Here is a 24,047-nt window from a genome sequence, read left to right on the forward strand (position 1 = left end):
TAAGTCTCAGAACACATGGAGGCAGTTAAAATAACAAAATAGGTTTGTTTACCACATTACTTTGCAGCAACATGGTGCTGAACATTACTATCTCCATATCTTCTGTGTTTAAAAAGTCGAGATGCAGCAGCTGAATAAAAAAACAGTGCGTCTAGATGTTGTTTTTCTTTTTCACACCGAAAATAGGGCCTAATAGGCTAATGATACTTGGCTATATTTGCCTCCATAGTAACGGACAAAAAAGTTATGTGTAGGCCTATTATACGCGTGGGCTTATGTCGTTATCCGTAGGCTATTATATGCTCGAACTCCTTGAAGTCGTGAATAGCCTATTGATTGGAGTCGAAACAATTTTATCAGTTAGACCTATCGGCTGGAAAAAAAAAATCCTACTGAAGTGATTCCAACGACACTGTTGCTCTGTTGATATCGTTATAGCTGTGGAGTGGAATTTCCATATTCTCGTAGAATCAGAACAAGTATTAAAACCTTAACTTCTTAAAAACACTGCGCTCGTACGCGATGCAGAAAAATAAGTGATCAACCTTCGTCAGCGCATTTTTATGTAACAGCAATTAAAAAACAGCTCATTGGTATAACATTCTGTGTGAAGGCCCATTCACACCAATAACGATAAATGTAAAGATATTAGCATAACGTCCACGCCAGCGGACCATATCGTTCTGTTCACTAAGCGCATGCTGGAATTTTGTCATCTGCCATGCTCGTGCTCTTTAAAGCAGGATCGATTTTGATTGTCTTTTATCGTTCATCAGCTGGAAAACAATATATCTGAAAGTGATCCAACGATATTGTTTCTCTGTTCCCTTTATCTTTATAGTTGTGGTGTGAACTCTGCTTTTCTTTTATAATTAGAATGATTTTTAGAACTTTGTCTTTATCGTTACTGTTATAGTTATAGTCCTTGGTGATGTGAACTAGACCTTAATTTTGTACTAAAATTAGTTAACCAAAAAACGAAGTTAACATAGATAGCTAGCTACTGTTTTGATTTACCTCAATAAAAAGTATTGTGTCAGTTGCTATAGGGTAGAGTGGGGGAAAACGCCCCCCACCTGTTTTTCCCAAAATAACCACTAAAAGTAGTCAAGATACATTTTTACTGTTGCTATGCACTACGTTGATAACGGGGATATACAAATCTCTATGGATAAGCTGACACCAGCGACACATTTGAAGAGAAGAGGATTACATGGTAAATGCTATAATTTTCAGATATTAGTAAATAAGTGTTTAAGAGAATATTGTTCTGCAGGATATCGCAGTGATGTATGATAGATGAATAGTGAAGTCTGTAGTTTGAGATCATATATTATTTATAAGGAATATAATTATATTTTAAAAATTAAACATTTAAAAAAAAAACTCATAGCTTGTGGGGTAAAACGCCCCCTACGCTGAGGGGTAAAACGCCCCCCCCTGGGGGCATAGTTTCTCTATCATAATTACTATAATAAAATATTTCTGTCTATCAAATCCTTTGTTTTACACTTAATGCAGTATAACTAGGTGGTAAAATAAAAATATTTGAACAAAACATGAAAAAATTACCTCAAGTGAGCATTAACTAGCTAGCTTGCTAGCACAGTTAGCTCACTGATGGAAGGTAGTTAATTTTGCCTATTTTGAACATTGCTGAAATAAATATTAATATATATACATGTTGATACATTACTTGCCTTTTACCTTTAGAGATTAAAAACTATTGTCTGTTAATTTTGCTGTTGATCTATGAAGCAAACTGGTTGGTAAGAAAGGGGGCATTTTACCCCACCTTGGGGGGCGTTTTACCCCACCGCTGGGGCAAAACGCCCCCTTTGTACAAAAATATTTTCAGTGAAAATACAAATTAATTATGAAGGCTGAGCAATTTTAATATTTGGTGAATAACTCCTGCCATAGTCACTCAAAACCGGGATGGCAATTCTAGTCACATTTATGTTTTGTTTCACTGTAATGTCACATTTTCCTTAAGGGGGGCGTTTTCCCCCACTCTACCCTATGTACTAGCCATAAATGAAGCATTTGTGATAATAACAATAATAAATACTAGATGGAGGATAGAGTGCTTATAGTGTTATAATGGAACAGTGGGTCATTTGTGGGCATTGCAATTGTGGGCAATGTATGATTGCCTATTCACTCCATTATAAAATGATCCATTTTATCTCCATCCTCTTTGGTTCTATTTTTGTAATAAATCTTGTATTTGTACAATGCTCTGCCCACACTGAATGGACTATAGCAGTGCCTTTGATGGATCTTTTCATGCATTCGCAATTATTTTGCCTGCCTTGCATTGTTTCCGTGGCATTTTCCTCTGGTTTTGAGGCCTAGCTTGTTTTGTGTATCAGCCATCTTCCCCATTTTCATGAAATGTGCTTTATGTACATTAAGGAAGTGTCTGCTAAGGAACTGTTTTAGAAAAATGTGTTGGTGCTATCTTGCCCATGCAAAACCTGCTCTTATGTTTGGCCTGAAAGAGTTTACTTTTACATTTACTAATTTACCAAGTGTTTTGAGTAGTTGATCACTGCCCACCCAAACTGATTTAAAGGGATAGTTCACCCAAAAATGAAAAAAGTCTGACATCATTTACTCAATCTCAAATTGATGGTTGGTAACCAAACAGTTGATGGACCCATAGTATTTTTTTATTTATTTTTCTTATTATGGAAGTCTATGGGTACTGTCAACTGTTAGGTTACTTCTTTTATATATATATAGGATATATTTACACACATATACATACACACACACACACATATATATATATATATATATATATATATATATTTATGTACATATACATATACATACATAAATGGTGGCTGAATTTTCTAAGTGTTTATCTATGATTGAAATGGAGAGCGTGTGTGCATGTGTGAGTGGACAGTGTCTGAGTGCTCTCCTCTCACCTACCTCGATTTTATTTTATTTTTATTTTGAATGTTTAATGTATTAAAAGGGCTGGGGTAATGAATTATAATCTTTAATGCAGAGAGCGATCGATACCTCCACAAAATAAATCAGCTTTTTACTGAGAGCGTCAAAGCCTTTAATACACTGGGGGAGAAACAAGTGAGGGAGGGAAGGAGAGGAGGAGAGCGCGCAGGGAGGGGAAGGGAGCATGACAGGAGCCGTTGATGGAAGGAGAAAGCGGGAACGAATGGGGTTAGATGAGAGTGCTTCGGAGAGATGCTATCACCGGTGACCACATTTCAGATGATCCCAACAAAGTCTTGGTATCTTCAACAAACCCCAGGTCACACCTCTTATCTCACAATAGCTGCATACGATTTGTTACGTATAAAAATCTGGTTGCTTTGTTTTAAGCACCTATTGGAGAGGCAATCAGACCCTGAGATCTCATAATAATCATTCACTTCTCAACTTAATGAAGGCTACCCTCAGGGGGGCCTCTAATTTTAGTACTTCAAAATTCCTTTTCTTTGTTTGCCATTGCAAGGCTGGAAAAATAGTGTTTTTGGCATCTTCATGACAATAAATTGATTTAAAGTGCTTGGTCTAAACATTTTGAATGCTGCATCTTTAAGACATTGCATAAAATGTGGTCTACTGGATGAGTCTCTGAACTCTGTGCATCGTCGTGCTCAGTATATCATCAATTCATCGACAAAAAGGTCTGCGGACTGACGCATTTTGATTAATGTTGCCATGACAACTGCATAATTCATGAATTGTATTAGCGTTCCATTTGTCGTTTTTGAGTTATGATTAACCCCAGCCAAGGATTGTCAAAAAAAATAAAAATCTTTGCCCGCACCCACGTTGTTTTAAGACCCCCATCATCTTCTGCCTCCTTCCTAAATGTCAAAGTCTCCAAAGTGTCAGCTTCTTTCCAACGAGACAGAATGAATTAATCTGCTCTCATAAATATCTTGTTAGCATCAGTTTGTATAAGACACTCTCATAATTATACAGATCCAAAGGCAATAGCACCCCAACCACTGGGCATTATAGTGCCACATAGCGGTGAGATATTGGAACTGCAACCTTATCCACTATATATTTTAGTATAATAAATATTTCAGTGAACTCATGGCAGTTGCACGCCTATAAATATGATGGCTGTATCATACATATGTGCTTTAAATCCATTTATTTGTTTTCCCACAATAAATGTACTGCTGTGCTGTTTAACCATTACGTATTGTAAGCGTTTGCTATACAGATGTTTTATATGTAAAAAAGAAAATCAAAACCAATGGATACAAGTAGTTAAATGAGTATTGACAAAATATGAATGCTTTAAGCTTGTTTGTTGTCGGAGTCCTGTGGCTTGTCAAAACTGGAGTGAAAATCTACAGGAGAGAAAGAAAAGATTTTGTTAATGAAATCAAGGCATGTTCAATAAATAAAAGGAATTTCTTATTTTACTGATTAAGTGGCTTTTCACAATACCTAATTTAAAGCAAACAAATGAAATTTATATTTTTGTATATGTTAAATGTATATATTCATTGACAATATAAGTTATCCCAACATTATTTTCAAATAATATGACAATGACATGAATAGAAAATAATAGACTGCTTGCTTTTATATTGACTTCATAGTCTTGTGAGACAATCTGTTTATCCTCATTGCAAGTGAACCCATATTTAATGTCTGTATTGTATTTTATTCTATTCTTTTACCTTTACCTAGTTTTGATCAGGAGATCATGTCACTATGTCGGCATCCACCTAATTGGTCAAGCTTCTACCAGCTGACAGATTAAATTTGTTCCAAGATGTCAAAAACAAAAGATACAGGAAGTGTTTTGTCCTGTTTTAAAAGATAAGCCTATTAATCTTGCTATACTATATATACAATTAAAATTCTCACTATTATTTGCATCAGACTGTTATGACCCCCTAGTTGAAAACCACTGCTGTAGACTGACCTTCAGTTCCAGATGATACACGGCTGACATCTGAGTGTGAAGGTGAGATGTTCTCCTCACTATCAACTAAAACACACATACACATATTATTCTCAACACAGAATAAAAACAAATCCATATTATTTTACAACCTTCAGCAAATGGATTATCTTTACTCACCTCTCCCCTCCTCACTTGGGCTGTCCTGGCTGGGTGTAGGACTGCCGTCATATTCCCAGAGGGCCGTGGCGCCTGTTTGGGAAGAGCGCAGGCGGGTACGAGGTTGTGCGCGCTGATCTCCTGGACTGAAAGACTGGGAAATTCCTCCCTTGCCCCTGCCGAGAGCCCAGCCGTGCCGGGAGCCCAGCTTGCGCCGACCGGTCCGCAGATTAGCCTTGGGTTGCTCATCTTCAGCCTGAGATGCAACTCTCCTTAGTAGACTCGGGGAGACTGGAGCACTGATGGGATCCTCATGAACTGAGCGGAGAAATATTGAAGAGTGTTATTTTGTAAAACAAAAAATGTGATATTCTTATGGATGAATCTCACAAACCTGAAAATTTAGACACACACATATATATATATATATATATATATATATATATATATATATATATGAAGAGTTCAGATGCAAAAGCCTCTAAGTGCCATCTGAAATTTTCTTCTAGAATGATAATTTTTATCAAGCTCATATATTTAAGTTCAGTAATTTCACTTAAATGATAATTAATAGGTCATTTTCATTGGCTTTTAAGTGAAATTACTGAACTTAAATATACGAGCTTGATAAAATTTATCATTCTAGAAGAAAATTTCAGATGGCACTTAGAGGCTTTTGCATCTGAACTCTTCATATATATATATATATATATATATATATACAAAATTGTATTTGTATTTATACACTATTATTAATATTTGTGCTACTTTTAATTTATTGATAATATATGGCAATCAGAACTTAATCAGAATCGTCAATAAAAATAAACGAGAATTCAAAAATAAAAACAGTGCATCCAGATACATAACAGTAAAATGAGAATTTGGAGAGAAAAGTGCTAAATTGTACTGTAAAAAGTTACATTTATATATTTGTCAAAACACAGGACTCTTTATGAGAATGACATAAAGAAAAACGCTAACACTTTACAATAAGGCTCATTAGTTAACAACCTACGAACTAAGAATGAACCGTACTTCTGCAGCATTAATTAACCTTAGTTAATATTAATTTCAGCATTTACTAATACATTATTAAAATCAGAAGTTGTATTTGTTAACATTAGTTAATGCACTGTGAACTAACATGAACAAACAATGAACAGCTGTATTTTTATTAACTAATATTAACAAAGATTAATAAATACTGTAACAAATGTATTGCTCATTGTTAGTTAATACATTAACTACTGTTAAATAATGAATGTTATTGTAAAGTGTTACCAGAAAAACTGATTAAAATAGAGGCAAATTTGAAATATTACAAAAATTGCAATTCCTCTTATTTGCTCAAAATCTTGATGAAGTTAATGCCATGTTAAATATTATATAACATGTAGACATAGAAAATATAATATACAAGTACTGTTAAGCTATTTAGTATTTATATTACCATGAATCTAAATGCTGTATACACTCAATATGCATTATTCATTTGATCTGCAAATTCCATTCCATTGTTCCTTCACATAAACACAGAATTACTGTTCTGTTTGTGATCCAAGGGAATAGCATAATTCATTGTTATGGACCTTTTTTTCTGTTTTACAGAGTCCAGGGGACCCTGCAGTCTTAACTTATTGGCACTCTCTTACGCTCTGTACAATATATCTAATGTTATTACACTGGTCATACAGCTCTGCGGTCTCACCAGGCACTGGGGCTGGAGAGATGGGCGCACCGTCTACAGCATCCGCAAGGTTCTCGATACTGCCAGCAGCAACAAACAGAGCACGGCCTTCTTTGCTTCCACCTTTAGGTTTTATCAGCTTCTTCATGCGGTCCGCTATCCAGTTTGACTTCCTGAAGCCACAAGAGAGTGAAATAGAGCATACCATGAGTTAAGCAATGAGTCTGTGGTGACAGGTCTGCTAGAGACGGATGTTAAAGCCTGACTAACTTTGGTTGTTTAGGTGGACACATGCCAGGCAGACCCGGCTCCAGAACCCGATATTGATCCATTATCTTCTCCACCAGCTTCTGCTTCTCCCTCCGCAGCTCGTTGAACTTGTCACTGAGGTGGAGTGAGATGGACAGATGGGAGAGAAAAAGCGAGTTATTTACTGATGCAGGTGGTCCACTGCTGGACGCTCTACATGGTGTACGTGGAAGTAGTGGACAAATATGAGCTACACATTTTGTCTGTGTGTGTTCGTACAGGTACTCTCTCTGCTGGTTGTGGTGTTGGTCTCGGCTCTCCAGGCTGCTCTCCATTAGGGCTTTGTTTTCTTTAGCCAGATTCTGGTTCTGCTCAACTAGATGTCGGTTCTCCTCCTCCATGTTTGCCTTCAACTGGGTAAGGAGCTATAACACACATAAATATTAGGGCAATAATATTGTTTTTTTTTGTTAATGTGATTAATCTCAGCATCCAAAAGTCTGAGAACACAAAATCTAAATCTGCAAATAATCCTAAAATAAAGTTCTGTTTCTAAATTTAAAACTTAAAAAAGTATGGCATAAAATGAATGCTACAACATAAAATTAATAATAATTTCTAGTCTCTAGCTTAGTAATTTATAGTATGTTTTTAAATCACAAAATCACACACAAACACACACGTATATATATATATATATTTTTTTTTCTCTCCAAGGCTACATTTATTTTATCAATATACATTAAGAACAGTAAAATTGTAAATCTATTATAATCTATAAAATAATCGAATCTTTCCTATTTATTATACGTGTTGAAAACAGTTGCTGCTTAATATTTTTGTGGATTCATTTTTTGCATGATAATATGATGAATAGAGAGTTTAAAAAAAAAACAGCATTTATTTGAAATCAGAATCTTTTCTAGACATTATACATTATAAATGTCTTTACTGACAATTGAATGTGTCCTTGCTAAATAAAACTACTGATTATTTAAAAAATCAATCAATGTTGAAATCAGTGTTGTTTTTGCTGCTTAACATTTTTGTGGAAACAACGATACCATTTAAACATTTGTGGTAAGATTGAAAGAAGAGAGAAATTAATACTTTTACTCATCAAGGATGCATTAAATTGATCAAACGTAACAGTAAAGATTTCTATTTAACACATTCTTTCATAAATTTAATAAATAAATGTAATAAATACAAATAGATGCTGTTCATTAAACTATTCATTAAAGAATCCTGAAAAAAGTATCAACTTTCCACAACAATGTTAAACAACACAACTGTTTCCAACGTTGATAATAACTGAGTTTCAAATCAGTAGATTAGAATGATTTCTGAAGGATCATGTGACGCTGAAGACTGGAGTAATGATTCTGAAAATTCAGTTTTGCCAACACAAGAATAAATTACATTTAGATATATTCAAAAGAAAACTTTTTTTATATATAATATTTTGCAATATTACTGTTTTTACTGTATTTTTGATTAAATAAATGCAGCCTTGGTGAAGATAAGAGACTTCTTTCAAAAACATTAGAAAATTGCAATGTTTCCAAACTTTTGACAGGTACTCTATATAAATTCCACTCAGAATTGTCATAATGCGCATTGTGCTCAGACCTGGTTCTGGCTGCTGATACGGACGTTATTGAGATCCAGCTGTTGGTTCTGCTCTTTAAGAGTGTTGAGCTTTCCCTCCAGCCTGGTCCGTTCAAGCTGAGCCGTACTCAACTCTGCCCGCAGAACTGAACTCTGAGCCAGCAGCTCGGACTGGACCTGAACCCACTCCTTCTGCATGTTCTGATATCTACACATAATACATATATTAAACAGGTGAATCTCACGAAGGTCAAAGTCTTATTTTACACCCAAAATTTTCATTTCTCTTTATTTTGAGGTGAAGCCCAGACATGTTTTTGTGTGTCTGTCTCTACAACTGTCTGTCTATTCATCTAGACTAGTAATCAAAGCCCCAATCTAAAGCTAACTAAACATACTGAATAAAAGCAAACCGTCTCCTCTCGGATTATGTACTTTTTTTTTCTATCATCCTGTTCACCAAAGCAACAAGCTGTACATATTTTTTTCTTAGGCTTTCACACCATGGCAACAACTGTTTGAAACTGGGCTTTGAAATGACTCATGCTCTGGTGAAATTTCTCACACTGGATGAAATGCAGTTTGTGGTGGGTGTTAGCATCACTTCCTCTCTCTTTCTTATGAATGTGTGCTCAACTGTTACTTTAACCCAGTGTTGTGGTCACTGCAATTATGACTTCCTCTCACCTTTCACTGTCCATTTTCAATCTCTCAAGCTCCTTCTCGCTCTCCACCTGCCCCTGTGTCACTTTCTCCATTTTCTGTCTCTCCATGCGTATCGATTCCTCTGCCTCCTCCAACTGTGCTTTTCGCTCCAACAGCTCCTTATATCTAGACAAGTATGGTATTTTAGAACATTTTACAAACTTTAAATGAAAGGTAATTTGGAAAAATCATAAATTAAGAGAATGTATTTTTTCAGCTAATGTCAATTTAAGTTCCAGTTTAATTTGATATAAAGGCATGTGGAACAACAATAACAGTAAACCAATAGTATAATAATTATGTTTATATAAATATACAATTTATTATTTCCAAACCACACAAAATTCTCATCAAGTTTCTGTGTATATATATATATATATATATACATATATATATAAATTCTATAATATATAATTTTTGTAATATTATGTTGTTATATTACACACTGCCCGGTAAAAAAAAAAAAAAAAAGATTTGATGCACCTCTTGATGGAAATAAATGTTGATGTTATTTCAATCAAGAGGTGCATACATTTTTGGTCAAGATCTTGTATTGACACTCTGTAAAGTCTACTCCAGCACATCCCAAAGACATTCAATGAATGTAAGGTCTGGACTCAGAGGTGCCAATTCATGTGTGAAAATGATTCTTCATGCTCCCTGCCAACCATTCTTTCACAATTTGAGCCTGTACATCTTGACATTGTAATCCTGAAATATGGCTATGATGTGTATTTCTACATGGTCGTTTAAGAACTGAAAAGCTACACACACCATCAATTAGGATTAAAAAATAAATGTTGCCAAACATATAACATGCTAGAAACATAATAATCACAGCAATAATGATTCAATCATAGACTCTTAAGCATTTGCCTATTTAAATGCAAACAGTGACTTTTCTTTTTTGTGGCTAGGCAGTGTATATTACGTTGTGTAACATAATTTTTTGGGAATCTACACTTCAATTATTTCACTCATTTTTGAAGTTGTATGTTATATTTATCGGTTTGTAGCCATGTGTATTCATATTTCGATTTGACACAGATGGACTTTAGACAAATGATGATAAGATTATGTGAACAATCTTAAATTATGTTTAATTCATTAATTCATTTAATTCATTTAGGCCTCTTATGTGAACAAGCTAAAAATCATCATTATTATTATTAATTAAATACATTATTATAAATTCCTTTATTTTTAAATAAATAATTATTCTAAATTAAATTAAATGTCTGAGGCACTGTACCTGGCCTCAGTGTCTTTATACTGAGCTTCTAGACTGCGACTGCTGCTTTTCAGTTGACTGTGTTTGACCAACAACTCTTCTAACTCCGCCTCCTGTCTTTGTTGCAGAGCTGTCAATCTATCATGATCCCGCCTTACAGCCTCCAGGCGCATCACTGACTCCTCCTTCTCCTTCAGCCACAGCCTCGATTCGGCCTCCAGAGCCGCACACCGCAGTTCACTCTCATTGCCACGTGCCAACGCAGACGCATGTTCGGAGCTCAGAGACGCCTGTTCCACCTGAGGGAGAGAGAGAGGGTGAAATAAGGCAGATATAATGAGAGTGCAATCATTCGGGTGAAAATAACACGTTTATTAAAAACCTGTATAATTTAAAGTGCTGTATATTTAGGATCCGTCAACAGTATGATTGAAACTTGTGAGTGTCCACCTACTACTAAACTAATATGGATTTAAACAAATGTCAGTTTCTAAAACAACATCAGCCTTTATTTCAGCGTCAAAGGTCCATTTTGAGACCAGCAACCCACAATCGATCAAGAGTACTCACCTGTAGTTTGGTGTTGAGGGCCTGTAATTTAGCACAGTTCTCTTGCAGCGAGATGGAGTGGCGCTGCAGGGTGTCCAACTGCTCTCTGAGCTGAGCACAGGCTGACTGAGCCTGAGTCAGCTGAGACAGCAACACCTCCCGCTCTCGCTGCAGCATTGCATTCTGGGATACAACCATAGGTACAGAATTCAGCATACAGAGCTGGCAGGTTATTATCAGTTCATTTAAAATGTAAGAATGTAATCGTTAATGACGTTTAAATAAAGACATACGTAAAATGGCTCTAGGGGCCCAAAACGGCATGACATTTCAGTAGGCTTTTGGAATTTTTATCTCACCTCCCTCTCCGTATTTATCAGTCTTTGACTCAGTGCCTCCTGGCTTCCAATGCCAGTCTCTGCCATTGTGTGCGGTTGTTTGTTCAGTGCGTTTTCAGTGTCTTGTGCTGCATAGATAGAGTCTGTGGGCCCTGAGTTCTGGTTGTGGTTATCCTTATCTACAATACTGACAGTGGGCTCCTGGGGGCCTTCTGCCAGCGGTGGAGACTGTCTGTTTGATTCACAACCCTCGATCCTTTGTGCGTGCGAGTCAGGGGGTGAAAAAGCAACCTCTGGAACAGATTGTTGCTGTTGTGTAGCTGCCATTTCAAGCTTGCTCTGCAGCTCTTCAAGTGTTCGGTTCAGCTGTGCGACCTGATTGGATAACTCTTGGGACTGGGCGCTCTCATTAGCCAGATCCTGGTTGTGAGTGGGATATTAAAGTTAGACAAGTGCTGCATCTAGCCAGCTTCATCCAGAACCAACCAAGTGCCTCTTTAGGAAAACCTGAGCTATAAGAGCTTTCATTAATCTCACAAAGATGCATTTTCAGCACAGTTGTCCAAGGAGGGGAAATCTAATTGCACTGAGGATTTTCAGATAAGAAAGCAACTTGAAAACAATTACCTGGTTGAAAGGAAATATTCAAAGCGGCCCATTTTGCAATATCTCAGCTCAATGGGACCTCCAGGCAAACATAATTGCAGAAATATGGTGTACCAAGGCGCTATACTAATTGCTTTTATCATTCAGATATCGCATACAAAGACTTTGAATACTGCACAGACCTTTGTTAGAGAGTCAATTTGGGCCTTGCTCTCAGCGTTGAGTGTACCGAGCTGCAGATTCTCCTTCTGCAGCTCCTCGAACTGTGCGCATGCCTCTTTGAGCTGAGAAACCTCCTGACACATGTGTCTGTGGGCAGATGACAGATGTAGTGAGTGATACACGTATTATTCTTATGCCTTGCTATTTGTTTCATAAGATCAGATATAAGGACTCGGGTTCGGTGTGGAAGGAATAGTTCAACCAAAAATGAAAATGTATACTCATCCTTGTGTTTTTGCAAAAAAAATTCAAAACAAACAAACTCCAAAAGGCAACTTAAAAGTATCATAAAGATAGTCCGTACAACTTGTGCAGTATATTCAATGTTTTCTGAAGTTATATGATTTGTGTGAGCAACAGAGATTTGAAAGCTGCGGGAGAAGATTATCAATGAATGATTACTTAAGCTTGGGTCAGAAGTGCTAAAATATAGTGCACAAGTCATAACTACTTTTGTGTGTTTGTGTGGGTGTGGTGGGGGGTTGGTCATTTTTGGAGCTTGTTAAACAAGTTCACGATGACATGACAATGGAAAAAAGCATAAAGTTCAAACAATATTTGGTTTAGAACAACATGAGGATGAGTAAATAATGACCAATTTTTGACCCTATTGCATGATTGTTTGTCTGTACCTGTTTTGCGCCTCTAGACTGCAGGCTCGCTTGTTGCCATGCTCTAGGGCAGATGTTGTGCTTTCCAGCTGCTGTCTAAGTCTGGCCATCTCTCTTTCTCTTTGTCGTTGCTCACGCCGTTGACTGTCCAGCTCTGCCTGACACGCTTCCTTCTCCTGCTCCAGTCGCGTGACTTCAAGCAGAGCTTCTTCCCGTCCTCTAGTCAAAGACTCCACCTCCACTCCGGATTCTCGTAGTTCAGCTTGTAGCTCTTCTTCATGCCGCCTGGCAGACTCCAAGGTCCGCCCCAATCTTTCAAACTCTGCCTTAAGGTTTTGGTTGGTCAGCTCTAACTGATCACCCTATGAGAAAATAATTGCTCTTAGTCAACAAACACAGACTCACTTTTCTTCAGATTTAATGAAATAGTTCACCCAAAAATGGATTTCTGTCATAATTTACTTATGCTCATATCTCTATAAACTTGTATGCTGTTAATGTTCCCTGAAGTACAAAAGAAGATTTTTACATAGCTCTTTTCCACACAATGGAAGTGAATGGTGAATGAGCATTCAAAAGAAAAAAAAGCTTCATACCTGTGCCATTTTAATATGTATTTTAAAATGTAATTTATTCCTGGGATGGCAAAGCTTTTATTGTCACATGATCCTTCAGAAATCAGTCTAATATGCTGATTTGGTGTTCAAGAGACATTTCTTTTTTATTATCAGTGTTGAAAAGTAAGTAAGAATTTGTAAGAATTTACACATTTACTGTATACTTGCTGAATAAAAGTATGAATTTCTTTCAAAACAAAAATCTTACTGACATAAATGTAATCTACACGACTTGTATGCTAAATTAAACACCTTTTGAAGCTATATGATAGCTTTGTATATGGATTTAAATTGAAATTAAAATGTGTTTTTTCCCTAAAAATCTCCCGTTTCAGAGCAGCTCTTAAATCTACAGTTAAAGTTGGCATATCACGTTCAGTCATGAGACATGCAAGAACCAATGGCATTACTGACATTAAACATACAAAATAAGAGAGTTATAAGATGAAAATTTGTGAGAAGCATATAGTTTGGTTTGTTTCTCACACAAATCCATATAATGCAGCATATATGGACTAATATATTCATATAAACTAATTTTATGGTTCTTTCTATCCTTTTTGGAGATTGACAGCCTTAGTTCTTATTTACGTTAATTGTATGTATCTTCTTTTGCTTCCCACAGAAGAAAGCAAGTAGGTTTGGAGTCTGGACAACATGAGGGTGAGTAAATGATGACAGAACTTTCCTTTTTTTATGAACTACCACTTTAAAGACCAATTACCAACAACTATTGACATCTCATTACTGTTACCCACACTAATGCTCTGCCCATTGTGTAATTTGATATTGTTTATATAATTTTAATGTAGGCACCATTAATCTCAATGTTACCCTAGTCATGTAATCCATATTTTGTAGTACAGCAAAAGGCTGAACAAATAACCTGCCTCACCTTGCGTACCGCAGCCCTGAGTGAGTCTATGGTGCCTCTGAGAGTCTCTCTCTCCCTCTCCAAGGCTGCTCTCTCTCCCTCTAACTGAGCAATCACTGTAGCTTCCATCTTCTGAAACTCCACCTGACTGCGCAGATGCATCAGCTCCTCCTCCTGCTGCATAGATTCACCCTGTAGCACCTGGCAAATAAACACATTAAGTGGTTATTTAGCAGACACTTTTATCCAAAGCAAATCAAAGCGAAATGCCGTGCTTGAAGGCACAATAGTGATGATTCATGGATCGGTCCTGAAGGAAATCAAACCGGCATCTTTTAGAATTACAATGCCATATCATTATGCCATATGAAACAATGGCTAAAAGTGGAAAAAGTAATTATTGTGAGAAATAGTCTTTGTTTTACACAGGTCTATTTACCATATTGTATGTCTTTCTTAATTGCTAGTGGCGTTTATACTTGGTGAGTCATCGCCTTTATCGACTGGACTGTTATCTTACTTTGAGTGGATTGTTAACTTTTGCAGTGATGTAGTCATTTGTTTTTGTGTGTTTGTTTGTCAGCTTGATAGTTCATTACCTCTATCTGTTTCCTAGCCCCCATAAGGCTCTCTGCTGCCTTCTTCAACCGCTGGTTTTCAGCCTCCAGGAAAACCAGCTTATGATCTGCCTCCAAGACCTTCTTAGTCTGCTCTGCCAGTTTGGAGCGCAAATCCTGGGCTAAAGTGGTTTGTCTGTCAGCCTCTTCCAGGGCCTGCTGAAGCTGGTTATGCAGGGCAAGAGTGTCTTGGGAGAATTTATCTTCTTCTGTCTTCTGGGCTTCAGTGCTGAACGTCTGAGATGTCTCTTCTGTGATGTCTTTCTTCCTTTCAATTTCTTTCTCACCCTCTGCCTCTCCTCTCTCTTTGCTGTTCATTTCATCTATAACCTTCTTTTCTCTCTCGCTGAGGATTACGTTGCCCCCCTCTCCCCCCTCTCCATCTTCTCTCTGGGCTTTTATTACGCCTTCTTTTCCATCATGTTTCTCTCTTCTGGTGTAATTTCCCTCGCATTCCCCTCTTCGGATTATTGTCTTTTCCCCATCTTTTCCCTCAGAGGCTGTTCTCTCTTCCTCTAGGTCTTTCTGTTTTGTCCTCAGCTCTTCGAGATTTATCTTCAAGCTGCTATTTTCATTCTTTAGACACTCCAGCTAACAGTTGAAAGAGAAATGACAGGGCCTGATTCATAGAGTTGAGATGAGGACAAAATGACAGTAGACAAAATTCTTGGAATAAATGTCTTTAAATCCATCTAAAGGGCCTCACCTCCTTGAGGGTGTTTTGAAGCTTTTGTGAGAGTTGGTCCATGTGTCTTTGGAGCTCTTCAGTCATTTCAGGGGAGTTGGCCTGCTGAGCCTACATGAGAGATGGGAACATGGGAAACCTGAGAATTGACATGAATCATTTTGTTGCCAGAGGATAAAACTGGCTAAAGATCCACTGACCTCTTGCTCAGCCTGCAGAAGCTCTAGTCGTCTCTTCAATTCAGCGTTCTCGTTTTCAGCTCCCAGGAGCCTCAGAGAGGAAGCCTCATTTACCTCCTCACTTAGAGGCTTCAGATCTAAATGACAGTAAGAGAGACAGACATGTAGACACGTTATTAAAGGGATAGATCACCCAAAAATAAAAAATTCTTTCATAATTTACTCACCCTCACATTGTTCCAAACCCATACGATTTTGGTTAATATTCAAAATTCTAATTAAGACATTTTTAATGAAAGAAGGTTTCTGTTACTTTCGGTTACCAAAACATAGAAGATCCAAAAAAGTCATAAAGGCATCATAGAATGAATCCATATTAATTGAGTGGTTTAATCCTTTAAGTCTTGTGAAGAGATACAATCGCTTTATATGATGAACAGATTTAATATAGGCTTTTATTTTTTGCTTTTAAGATTAACCAAAGGCTTATGGGTTTAGAACAATGTGAGGGTGAGTAAATGATGACAGAATTTTTTTATTTTTGTGAGAACTATCCATTTAATGACCTGTCTTTTTAAGAACTATTCCTCCCTTTAAGAACTATCCCTCAACTCAAAAATGAAATTTCTATCGCCAACTCATAAGAAATAAGGCAAGATGTTTACACTTTTCTTTTCCACACATTGGAAATGGATGAACACTGTCAAGCTTCAACAAAAGATAAAAAATCAACATGAAAGTATTATTTGTCATCATTTTTGGAGCTCAGCACTGTCTGTTCCCATTCATGTTCATTATATGGAAAAGAACATCCAGAACAATGCTAATCTTTTCCTTTTGTGTTTTACAGACAAAAGAACAACATACAGGTTTGGAACGAGATGAGGGCGAGTAAATGATGACAATTAAGATTTTTGAGAGAACTATCCCTTTAACATTGAGTGGGCGTGATAGGATGGGATGTAAATGTATTCATAAATGTCTGTTTCTAAACATGACAGCTTGATTTGCATATATATGATTGATATACGTACACATGTCAGCTGTGACAGTTGAGTCATAATATCAAATCATGCATAATTAAACCTACCAATCTCAGGCATTATTTCTTGAACATCCTCGTCGGACTCTAGGTCTGATTGGAGGAATTGCTGATGAGTCTCTCTTTGACTGACACCCACAGAATGAACTTGATGCGTGAGATCCACCTGCAGACTCATATTCATCTCCAACAGCTCGTCTACCCTCTGTCTCTCAATATCCCGCTCCTACACAAATCCAATTATGTACCCATATAGCATAATGAATGTACATCATACATTTTAGAAGAATGCAATTCTTTCATTTAACTTCATACATTCCAAAGTAAGTTCTAGAAGTTTTCTTCTAGCTCAGCATAATCAATCAAAATGAGTTCATGGCAATAAAGCTCTATAAGTTCATAAAGTCAGTCATACACCCTCCATATTCACAAGCTTCTGCCTGAGAAGAAGATTTTCCTTCTCCAGTTCCCGCAGAGCAGTGCAGCGCGCCCGAGCGTCAGCCAGCTGCTCATCCAGAAGAGCCTTGTTCTCTTGCAGCGAGGCGCAGTACTGCTGCTGCTCCTGTAGGCCCACAGAAAATGTTTTACCAATCTTCATGCTGTTCTAAACCCGTCTGACTTATTTTCTTCTGTGATATTTTTGCAGAATGTTCACTCTGCTGACCAGGAACTGTCTTGTCTGTCTATTTTTTTATGATTATGTTTTATGACTGATCGCAACTTTTTTTTAAGCTTTTGTTCCACAAAGTTGATTATTTGCCTGTATGCATGTTATAACTAATTATCCAATAACTAAGCTAATGTTATTTCCAGATTAAAGCTCTCCACTTGGTTAATCTGAATTCCATTCAAAAGTTTGCGGTTCGTAAGATATATCACGGGGAAAACAAATTATCACAGTTTCCACAAAAATATTAGTCAAGTGTTTTATTAGGCACCGTTTTCAACATTGATAATAATAAATGTTTCTTGAGCATCAAATCAGCATATTAGAATGATTTCTGAAGAATCATGTGACACTGAAGACTGGAGTAATTGCCATTACTCTATGTTAATATATTTTTTAAATATAATTTATTAGAAACATTTTAAACTGTAATAGTATTTCACAATATTGAAGTATCTTGGAAGACCATGTAAATACATGCATGGTATTTTAAACTGTATTGTATTTGCTCTTTCAACCTAATGTATTTTTAAATATGCAGAATTCCTTTTGTGTTCAGGAGAAGAAAGAAAGTCTTATGGGTTTAGAACGACATGAAGGGTGAGTGAATGACATAAATGTCATTTTTGGGTGAACTATTCATTTAAACGTAACTTCATACAATTTAATGTAGCCTACCTTTAGGTTTGCTTTTCTACAACTTTCATTTCATTAAACTAATCATTTGCCAGAATACATGTCATAAGTAGCACAAATTATCCTATTATAATAACATTTCCAGATTTTAGCACGCCACTTCTTCATTCCAAAGCATGATGTTTCAGCCTGATGTATATTTCCTCCTCTACCTTCAACTGTGTGCGGTACAGCTCCATGCTGCGGAGCCGATGTGTGCTGTTTTTCAGCTCCGCCTGCAGTTGCTCCACTCTGGCTGCACGCTCACGCAGATAGTCCAACTCATCTTTCACACCCCGGCTCACACGCACTTCCACCTGCAACGATCGGTTCTGAGCCAACCAAACATAGGAGGGTATGTCAGTGAAATGAGGATCTATCCAGTGTCCATACACAAGTTTTAATGATCATTATACAGTTTATTATTAGTGTATTATGCTCACTTCCTTCTGTAGTTTCTTTATTTCTTCCTCCATAGTTTGCATTTCTTGCTTGTAATCCATTAGTTGATCACCTGTGTCCTCCCTGTAAAGCATTTTGATTTGTAAATATCTTTAAAGGTGAAGCGTAATTTCTATGCCACTAGAATAGTGTAACCAAACTAAATTTGTAAAAAATAATGACTGTTTTTCGTTGGTTAGAGAAGCAGAAATCCCGCCTGAAATTCACAAACCAATGTTATTATGTTGGGAAGTTCAAACAAAAAAGATGTATCTATTGATATTTCAACTCAAATCACACACATTGCTTGTAATAATTATAATAATAAAAGGGACTTGAATTGAATAAAATTAAAATACATATGAAAATACCGTTCAAAAGTTTGGTTCACTTTTGATCAATTTAATATGCTTGCTGCATAAAAAAATGATTACTTACTCACCCCAAATTTTTTAACAGTAGTGTATATTGTCCATCCACGTATTAAACATCACATATGCGTTAGCAAAACAACTCACAGTTCCTGTTTGAGTCGGCGAAGTTTAGCTTTGCCTTCTGCTAGCTGCACAGCCAGTCCTTCAGGCGGTCCATCACCAAACCCACTCGACGTGGTTATATGGGCTGTAGATGTTTCCCGTTCCTGCATAAGTTCTGCTATCCTCTAAATATCAAGAGATAACAGAGACATCCAAAGCTAAAGAACACCCTTTCTGAACACTACTTCAAATCTAGCCTCACCTACTAGCACAAGAAAATGCCAACATAAGTTCTTCTCTCACCTCCAAGTGTGTGTCTCGTTGGCCTAGCAGGTTCTGGATCTGTTTGGCCATGGAGCAGAAGAGAGTCTGCAGCTCGGCTCCATTCAGCCGACACATGTCTCCAAACTCCAAAGGAAGCACTGCGCTCGGGTCCTGGGTCACCTGGAACATGATGGATCACAGGGTTAGTGACACACTACACGCTTTAGTTTGAGATTATGCTCAGGTTATGTTCAAAATTCACTGACCTCTTGTATGCAAAGTGCAATCTCTGCTTGTGTATCAATGTCCAAGCACTGAATTTGCTGAATAAACGTTTCTTTCCTTTCACACTGGGTGAAAATGAGTCATAGGAACAGAAAAATTAATCACACACTGTAAACATCAATATGTTTTTCAAGATTATACTCTAATCCATTTAACAGTGCTGAAACTCTCCATTAAAGATATTAAATGTTTACAGTGCTTTGTTACCTGTACTGCACAACCCAGCAATAACAGTAGCAGTCTTCTGAGCTCTGCAACAGCGCCCTCTATTGAAAGGGAAACCGACATGACACCCAACGATATTTACTTAAAAATTTGCACTTTTTTGTTCTTTCATGTTTATGTAATAAACAGAATCACACCTGTCAGGGGATCTCGACCTAAAACAGCAACATTTGGTAGCGGCATCAGCACCAGCTGCTGTAGATTCTCCTGAAAGAGAAACACGCATTACAGAAACGACAACCATTGGTGCTTTACTGTCATCCTAGACAATGCAAAAGTAAGAGGTTTAAGTATGACACACATTGGCGCACAGAAGAAAGTTATTCATAAGCAATCATGGCCAAAAGGAAACAAGCAAGATTGTGGAAAATAGGCTTATTTAATCTGCGGCAACTGACATCTCATTTAGTATGATTAATGATCCTGTTATTACAGTAGGTAATTTTCTAATGCCTTTAAAAAATACTCACCCTTACAAAAAGTACTGTGGCAACACCATGATACAGAGTGATTTATAGGATGGCACTGAATGATTACCAAATTCATATACAGTGGTATTTACAAATTATTACAAGGTACTTTAAAGAAAACTATAAAACCAAATTCAAAACCATGCAATTACCATGGTACTTTTTTTGTAAGTGTATGTAGGATAATTTAGCCAACACTGCAAAATGCTACATCCTCTGTAAATGTTCTTATATCACACACATATGGTTAATACGGTTTCACTTTATTTTACAGAACATGTACTTGCAGTGTAGTTCAGGGTTAGTACCTAGTTATTACCCAGTTATTGTAACTACTATAATAAGTAAATAGTATGTTCATTAGGGAACAGGACTGTGAAATAAAGTGCAACTAAAAACAGACATGTGGGTACTTAAGGGGAGACACTACAGGCAAAAACATATTTTTAATGCATTAAATGGGCTTTTTAATGGGCTTTTTAATGGGCTTTTTGGCTTTTCATAAAGTGTTTTTTCAGACTAGTGGACAGAAAACATCCAAAATACACTTTTAACTGTATCTTTTAGAGCACTTTATCTATTTGCATCAGTAGATTTCAATTACAGTATATAATTATCTTTAAAGGCAGTTTTCTCAAAAAGAGTTTTTCCTCCTACATTGAGCCAGAAATCTCCACTTCAGTAACACTTACATACACCAAAATGTACAGTTTTATTCTTATCTATATTATGAAGGTTTTTACAAAGGGGTTTGTTCATATGTAATTTTCCTGATTTTATACAACATTTTATTCCTAAAAAATTCAGAAAATGTAATTATTTTTGGCTGTTGACAGTATTTTCTGATTTGAGTGATAAATAGAGATATCAAATATCCCCTCGGTAAAAACCTCTAATATATCAAATAAATGAAACTATTTTAAACCTGACTTAATCCAATAATCAGATTTTTGTTCTAGAAATGTATGCAAATTAGTGCATATTTAATTAGACAACGCCTCGTTTGCATATTTAAACAAAATTTCAGAAAACTTTTAATACAAAAAATGTTTGCTGTTATTAATGTAATCAATCAACTGGTGAAGTGTGGTGATATTTATGTTTTTTTAGTTTTTTTTTACCCTATTCACCTGGGTGTCTCGCTTTAATGTGGTGTGGTGTGCTGTTTTAATTTAATAATTCTATAAATTATTTATGCAAATTTTATAAAGTAGTGAAGGCAAAGAGTTGCGCAAAATGGTGAAATTGTTTTAAGAAATGGTCGCAAGTTACATCCAGTATTATTTATATAGGCCTACCATTGTGGTCTTTATTAATATTTTGAATTAGCTGTTATTTTTATTTTTCAAGTTTTAGTAATTATATGCTTGTTGCACAGTACAAACTATATTTTTGGTATTTTTATATATTTCTATTCCTAGCTATAGTTTTAGTAATTTTAGTGCTTCAACTTCAGTTTTTAAATGTTTTTCATCTAATATTTATATTTTATTTTAGCTTTATTTAAGTTAGCGAAAATAATTTTTAAATGCTTTACTTTCAGTTAACAATAACAACACTGGTTACATCAAATCAGATTTCCCTTACACTTTTACATAAATGTATGCATCACCTGCCTGTATTCAGTGCAATTATTAATCAGCTAGTTTCCTCACAGATAAACCAACTACTGTGGAGTTGGAAAGCACACTTCAATTGAACTTTTAAAAGAGTAATGTCAAAAATCCAGATAATCATGATCTCATTTTCATTTGAAAATTTCCCAAACATGCTATGAGTGAAAATAAAGAGTGCAAAAAACATGTCCACTGCTAGGACATTGAAAACAAGAAGTGAAACCACAGAAACCAAAAAAAACAAACATGGCTAACTTGTTCCACAGCAACAGGCGCAGTACATGCTGTTTAGTGAGCTATAGCGAACTGTCCATTCATACACTATTTACCTGAACTTTACCATCAGGTGCTGGCAGCATTTTGATTCTAGTTGATTTTGCAGTTCATCCAGCAATATAATGTATTTGTGGAATGTCCTTGTAAAGACATTTCTCATGTTTTCACATAGTAAATTGATTGATTCTTTAATTCAGTACCTGATAGTATGATCTCAGGTGTCGATTGAGGATGGAAAAGTTCTGCACTCTGAGAATCTTGTCATCACCCACATTGTGGTAGATTTGCTCTACCTTTGGATTGGGATCACTGATTAAAGAAACCAAACAAACAACAAAAACGTTGCCATTAGCTGAGTCACTGTTGAAACTAGGCCATCATCAATGAAATGTAAATCAAACTACAGTTTTTACAAACAGCAATATTTTTACACTTTTGAGTCTTTCTTACATGATCCTCATGACCTCATTGAGGTAGACTCCATTTGTAAGATTCAGGTACTGCCTCACTGCATTCTGGGAGTTGAAGTTTACTTCCATGTATTCCTGAGAGAGTGATCCAGTCTCCTCCTCATCGACAATACCCTCAAATAGATGCACCTTGCAGACAATGAAAACAATTCCCTGTTCATATCAAGGTGCATAACTGAGTAGGATCTGAGTATAAATGATCTTTGTTCTCTGTTTGAATGCTTGGTTTTTCCTGTGCCTGAAGTTTGTCAGAATCTTAAGTAAATTCAACGTTTCATTACAACTTCTAAATACTAAAGATATTTTAAGATGTCTCTCGCTATTGAAAGCTGTGTTTTTTAACATGTTATTGTGTTTAGCTGGTCATTAGCTTCAAAAAAATATACATAGTTGTGGCCAGCTAGTAGCCAGTTTGTTGCTAGTCCAAGATGGTCTATCAACTTGGACCAGAAACCAACTACAATATTGCAAAACACGGTTAACTGTGTAATATGACATTTTCAGCTGGAAACAGCATACATGTTGATCAGTTGTTTATTTGTTAATGATCAGATTTACAAAAAAAAATGTACATGAACTGATTTCTGAACATCAATCATAGTTCTAGAATATTTCTGAACTGGTTTGAAAAGTTTACAAAACATTTTACCTAACAAAATGAAGACTATCAAATAACTTTAATTGTTTTTGCTTACCACCTACCCATGTAACAAGTGCACTTCCCATAAATTCTTCTAACATTTCCGTAACGTTTACGTCCATCTTCTTTTGTACCGTACCTGATCAGTTTTATTCCATAAAACACAATGGATTATTTAAATAACAGACTTTGAAGAGTACATTCATGGTTATCGTAATTCTCTTGACAACAGACTGTCAAGATAGATATGTTTAACTGTTAACATCTTTGCTTTCTGTGCCTTTCCCTTCGCTCATTAGTCACACTTCGAAACCACACCGGAATCTAGAGTTGCACTGCATTGGGTCTGTTCCCCTCTGCGCGTCCTCGTGTTAGCATGACGCCCGTGACGCGCGTTTCCACATTCAACACAGCAAAACCACAACTGAAGGATGTTTCTCAAAACCTAGTAGGCTGCCTATCTAGACCTCATTTTTGTGATGCACTTTGAGAATCTATTCGCAGCCACTCTCCATGAACGAGTCTCTGATGACCAAAAATGCAGTATGCGCTTTGTTGCCCCCAACTGCTATCTAAAAAGGCTGATCATTCTGCTTTGAGACACAACCTCGGTGTGTGGGGAACACAGGAAATAAAATCTATTCGTGT

The 24,047-nt window shown here is 36.4% G+C and overlaps 1 protein-coding gene across 1 annotated transcript; it reads right to left on the reverse strand.

Moving 5' to 3' along the window:
* Positions 1-4,127: 4,127 nt before the first annotated feature.
* On the reverse strand, positions 4,128-24,016 carry ccdc88b (coiled-coil domain containing 88B). Its single transcript, XM_084430210.1, has 29 exons — positions 23,462-24,016; positions 22,740-22,888; positions 22,490-22,598; positions 20,065-20,134; positions 19,910-19,968; positions 19,684-19,767; positions 19,457-19,597; positions 19,196-19,338; positions 18,680-18,761; positions 18,410-18,568; positions 17,310-17,456; positions 16,943-17,120; positions 15,874-15,989; positions 15,695-15,784; positions 14,971-15,579; positions 14,393-14,572; positions 12,902-13,242; positions 12,230-12,356; positions 11,463-11,861; positions 11,125-11,286; positions 10,576-10,853; positions 9,306-9,449; positions 8,640-8,826; positions 7,287-7,432; positions 7,029-7,142; positions 6,780-6,931; positions 5,090-5,386; positions 4,931-4,996; positions 4,128-4,346 (listed from the first exon to the last, which is right to left on the reverse strand). Exons 1-29 carry the CDS (start codon positions 23,519-23,521, stop codon positions 4,294-4,296), a joined length of 4,842 nt encoding a protein of 1,613 aa, XP_084286336.1. The 5' UTR covers positions 23,522-24,016; the 3' UTR covers positions 4,128-4,293.
* Between the last annotated feature and the right edge of the window lie 31 nt (positions 24,017-24,047).

The sequence above is a fragment of the Rutilus rutilus genome, assembly GCF_951802725.1.
Source record: "Rutilus rutilus genome assembly, chromosome: 14".
Taxonomy (NCBI): domain Eukaryota; kingdom Metazoa; phylum Chordata; class Actinopteri; order Cypriniformes; family Leuciscidae; genus Rutilus; species Rutilus rutilus.

Excerpts from the sequence above, each read along its gene's own strand:
- ccdc88b (XM_084430210.1), bottom strand. The coding sequence starts at position 23,521 with ATGGACGTAAACGTTACGGAAATGTTAGAAGAATTTATGGGAAGTGCA. Across the intron at positions 11,862-12,229 it reads AAATTGACTCTCTAACAAAG|GATCTGGCTAATGAGAGCGC; the intron begins GTCTGTGCAGTA and ends ACTCACAACCAG. Across the intron at positions 8,827-9,305 it reads TTGAAAATGGACAGTGAAAG|ATATCAGAACATGCAGAAGG; the intron begins GTGAGAGGAAGT and ends TATTATGTGTAG.